This window comes from Carica papaya, chromosome 6 (genome assembly GCF_054855325.1).
Source record: "Carica papaya isolate Zhongbai chromosome 6, ASM5485532v1, whole genome shotgun sequence".
NCBI classification, from domain to species: domain Eukaryota; kingdom Viridiplantae; phylum Streptophyta; class Magnoliopsida; order Brassicales; family Caricaceae; genus Carica; species Carica papaya.
The window spans coordinates 6,037,840-6,042,263 of record NC_142314.1 but is presented as its reverse complement, the minus strand read 5'-3'; the positions used below and the strand labels follow the sequence as shown (position 1 = coordinate 6,042,263).

General features: G+C 32.7%; 1 protein-coding gene across 1 annotated transcript; it reads left to right on the top strand.

The window, feature by feature from the left end:
• The first annotated feature begins 2,256 nt into the window (after window positions 1-2,256).
• On the top strand, window positions 2,257-3,918 carry LOC110824968 (peroxidase N1-like). Its single transcript, XM_022055450.2, has 3 exons — window positions 2,257-2,795; window positions 2,907-3,069; window positions 3,167-3,918. The coding sequence occupies exons 1-3, from the start codon at window positions 2,400-2,402 to the stop codon at window positions 3,589-3,591; spliced, it is 984 nt and encodes a 327-aa protein (XP_021911142.2). The 5' UTR covers window positions 2,257-2,399; the 3' UTR covers window positions 3,592-3,918.
• The last annotated feature ends 506 nt before the right edge of the window (window positions 3,919-4,424 follow it).

Genomic DNA, 4,424 nt, shown 5'->3' with positions numbered 1-4,424 from the left:
TGTGTGCATGTACTACGTTTTTATTAATTATGGGTTGAATGACTGAAAAACTGATACTGTATGTTGTCTGTTTGGTATGAATTACGATTTGCTTGTTTAAATGTGAATTGATGATGCTGATTGAGGAAAAGGAAAAATGAAAGATTGTGTAGACTGATAATTGTATTATGGGGGTCAGCCTGACTAGATATCCTGGGAGATGGTGGACGGACCGGGTCCGTAGGGAACCCTACCGGGATTGTGGTCTCACATGCCGGACGGGGTATGGAGATCTTATGGTTTTGGCGCCCATACCGGACGGGGTATGGGGACGGCCCGTTTCACCCTCATACCGGACGGGGTATTGAGGTTTATGGTTTTGGCGCCCATACCGGACGGGGTATGGGGACGGCCCGTTTCACCCTCATACCGGACGGGGTATTGAGGTTCATGGTTTTGGCGCCCATACCGGACGGGGTATGGGGACGGCCCTGGAAACTGATTATGAATGTTAAAGGTTAACGGGTAGCGGAACCCCTATGGACCCCCACGGATACTAGTAGGCTGGTAAATGAGAAAAAGATATGTTGTACAATGATTGAATTACAAGAGGCGTGATAAGTGTTATGTTTTACAGCTTAGATTATTCAATGATTATGATAATGTTATTGTTTTTCTCATATTGTTTTCATAAATTCCACCAAAGTAAGTGGATGGTAAAAGTTTTATTATTGATAAAAGGTTTTGTTGTTAATAAACGAGTTTATTGTAAATTATGCTCCATTGGTCTTTTTGTGGTTTTCTACCCACCTTTATCTCCGTGACGGTGAGATATCGTGATGTTCTTACTGGGCTAGTGTAGCTCACTCCTTAATTAACCATTTCAGATCAGGAAGACATGGTTCCCGAGCCCGTTCCGCAGGAGGACGACGAAGGGGATGCCTAGAGACTCTGTAGTCATACGCATAGTTTATTTTCGAGTTTTCTTTCTTAGTTAGTTTAACCTTTTATATTTTAAGTACGTCTGTTTGGTTTTTCGTGTAAGGGATGTTAACTGAAATTTTGATCTCGCTTCCGCATTCGATATATTTAAATACTCATTTCATTTTAATATTTTCCGGGGTCGTTACAATATATATATATATATTCATATATTATAAACAATGGAATCGGATATGTATATACTGTAATATTTTATAGTTGGTCTCTTGAAACACTGGAATATGAAGATTATAAAATCTCAAAATTTGATGGTTGAATATGAGACTTTGATGTCATATAACTTTTTTATTTAACGGACTAAATTAACGAGACAGGTGTTTGTTGAAATTACTTTATTAGATTTTTACATAAACACTGAAATCACCCAACTTGAAATCTTTACAAAATAAAATATACTACTTACTTAAACATATAACATGGGTATAAATTGCTGAATATTATATTATACACTCTTATGAGTATGTTTAGTTTATTTAACGGTAATTCTAATATAAATATAATTATAGTCGATGTTGTGATGGTGATTCATGCGTACAAATTTCAGTATATTTGATTCTCCAATTGTAAAATTGGATGATTTTTGGTATATTTAAGTAGATTACAAATAATTAGATTGCGTTTAATTAATAAATTTATAAATTTTTGTCGAGAGTTACGTAAGTTTCAGAATTCTATATACAGTAAATTCAAAATTATTTATTTTTATGGTAAAATTAGATTACAAATGATTTATATATATATATATATATATATATCTTCTTGTATCATTTATTTTCTTACGCATTAATTGTTCCAATATTAGCACAAACCCACAGATTCAAAACTCAACTCAAAAGGATAGATAATTGTATTGACTTTAGTTAACGAGCAAAACATTAACTAATATTGTATTATAATTAATTAAAAGCTTAATAATAAAGCCAAACTTGTCTCTGAAATCTCTCTCTCTCTCTCTCTCTCTCTCTATATATATATATATATATATATGTATATATACAGATGTAAATAATGTAGAATTAACTTGAATTCCTAACTATTACAGCAAATGATCCAACTAAGAAATAAAAGCAGAGTTAACGTGAAGTATCACGTCAGGCGGCATCCAGCCTAGGCAATTGGAAAAAGTGGTAAGCGGACAAATTAAGTTCGTTATGCCTTCTTTAGTAATCTTAATTCCTTTAGCCGTCCTTCTTTACTTTTCCCTCCACGTTGACTTTCCACCACTATAAATGCATTCCACAGCTTCCTCAAAAATATATGTACCAACATACTACAATTGCCTATATATACCTGCATGCAACATAACTCATCTCACACTTGTCTTTGCTTCAGTTTTAACAACTTAACAAAACCCAATATCCTTTTTCATCCTTGCAATTAAAAGAAAAACGAAAGAGAGAAAAAAAAAAAAAAAAAAAATGGAGCATCGTGTTTGCTTGCTGACATTTCTATTTGTTTTGGTTGGTGTAACTATTACTTTAGTTCAAGGCCAAGGCACTCGTTTTGGCTTCTATTCAATTACATGCCCTTTAGTAGAGTCAGTTGTGAGATCAACAGTAGCATCTCATTTTCGTTCGGACCCCACCATTGCAGCTGGACTACTAAGAATGCATTTTCATGATTGTTTTGTTCGAGGTTGTGATGCTTCAATTCTTCTTGATGGACCTAGCACTGAGAAAACTGCTGTTCCTAATCTTCTTTTAAGAGGTTTTAATGTTATTGAAGATGCTAAAGCAAAGCTTGAGATGTTATGTCCTGGAGTTGTTTCGTGCGCTGATATTCTTACTCTTGCTGCTCGTGATTCTGTGGTTCTGGTAATTATTAATCAAACATATTCTTTCCTTTTTATTTACCTTACTACATTTATATAATTATAATATTTAAGTTGATGCATTTTGATATTTAATATATGTATATGAATGCAGACTAGTGGCGTAAGTTGGAGAGTACCTATGGGACGTAGAGATGGGATCATTTCATTGGCATCCGAAACTACCAACTTGCCAGGATTTATTGACTCAGTTGATGTGCAAAAACAAAAATTTGCTGACAAGGGACTCAATATCCAAGATCTCGTCACTCTTGTCGGTGAGTGTTGTTTCGAAATTTTTATTATACCACTTTATTAATTATGTATGATTTGTTCTACTCATTTACTAAGTATTTTTTTTTTTTTTATAATTAGGTGGACATACAATTGGTACTGCAGGATGTGCTGTAATTACGGGTAGATTATTTAATTTTAATGGAACAGCTGGAGCATCTGATCCTGCCATAAGCCCTTCATTCCTTCCTACATTAAAAGCTCTTTGCCCTCAAAACGGTGATGCAATAAAACGTGTAGCACTTGACACAGAGAGTGAAAATGAATTTGATACATCTTTCTTTAAAAACTTAAGAGATGGTAAAGGAGTTATTCAATCTGATCAAGCACTATGGACTGATACCTCTACTAAAACCTTCGTTCAACGCTTTTTGGGTATTAGAGGCCTTCTTGGATTAACTTTCAATATCGAATTTGGAAAATCAATGGTGAAAATGAGTAATATTGAAGTAAAAACAGGTACTGAAGGTGAAATCAGAAAAGTTTGCAGATCTATCAATCATTGATAGACGAATAATGTTTTATTGTTGTAGTTACATGGTTGAAAAAGATCCATACTATATATGGAATATTACTTATTCATATATAATGTAAGCTATAGTAAATAAAACAAGGGTAGTTTAATAAGCATGAGGTTGTTGAGATGAAGGAAGCATAAAAATAGGCATGTGTTGGATAGGTTTGTTCGTTTTTCTTTCTATCTTTCTCATCTTTATCTTTTGTTCCTTTTTGTTTCCGCCACGAATTGTAAAAATATCAGGCTTGTTTGTATTTTGAAGCAATGTTGCCATGATTTAATTTTATGAATAAAAAGAAACTTTTATATCTATAAATGTGAAATATATTATTGAATATGGTGAATTATAACATATTTTCGGGACAAGATATTATACTTTTTGATATTTTGATAATAATTACAAAAATCTTAGTTTTATTAATGCAATAATTATAAGAAACAAACTATAAAGTTCCCAAAGAATTTTTTTCTTTAATCACAAGCAATTCTCGTCATGATGTCTTTAAATATCTAGAAGAATGAATTTTGTACCGGGAAGCCTAATCTCGCGTTAAGAATAAACAATTAGATAATTACCATGAGTTATTATATATATATATATATATTTTTTTTCTTTGCTACAATAAACTAAGGTTCCAAATAGAATAATACTATATATACATACATATATGTGGGTTGACATCCATCAACCCTGTTGGATGTAACACGTTTTTGCATGCAATGAATGCTTTTCGTATAATATATATATACTTAACAAAGATCAAGAATAATATTCAGAGGTTTGTGGATCTCGAGACATGGATGATAATAATTCTTTTTTCT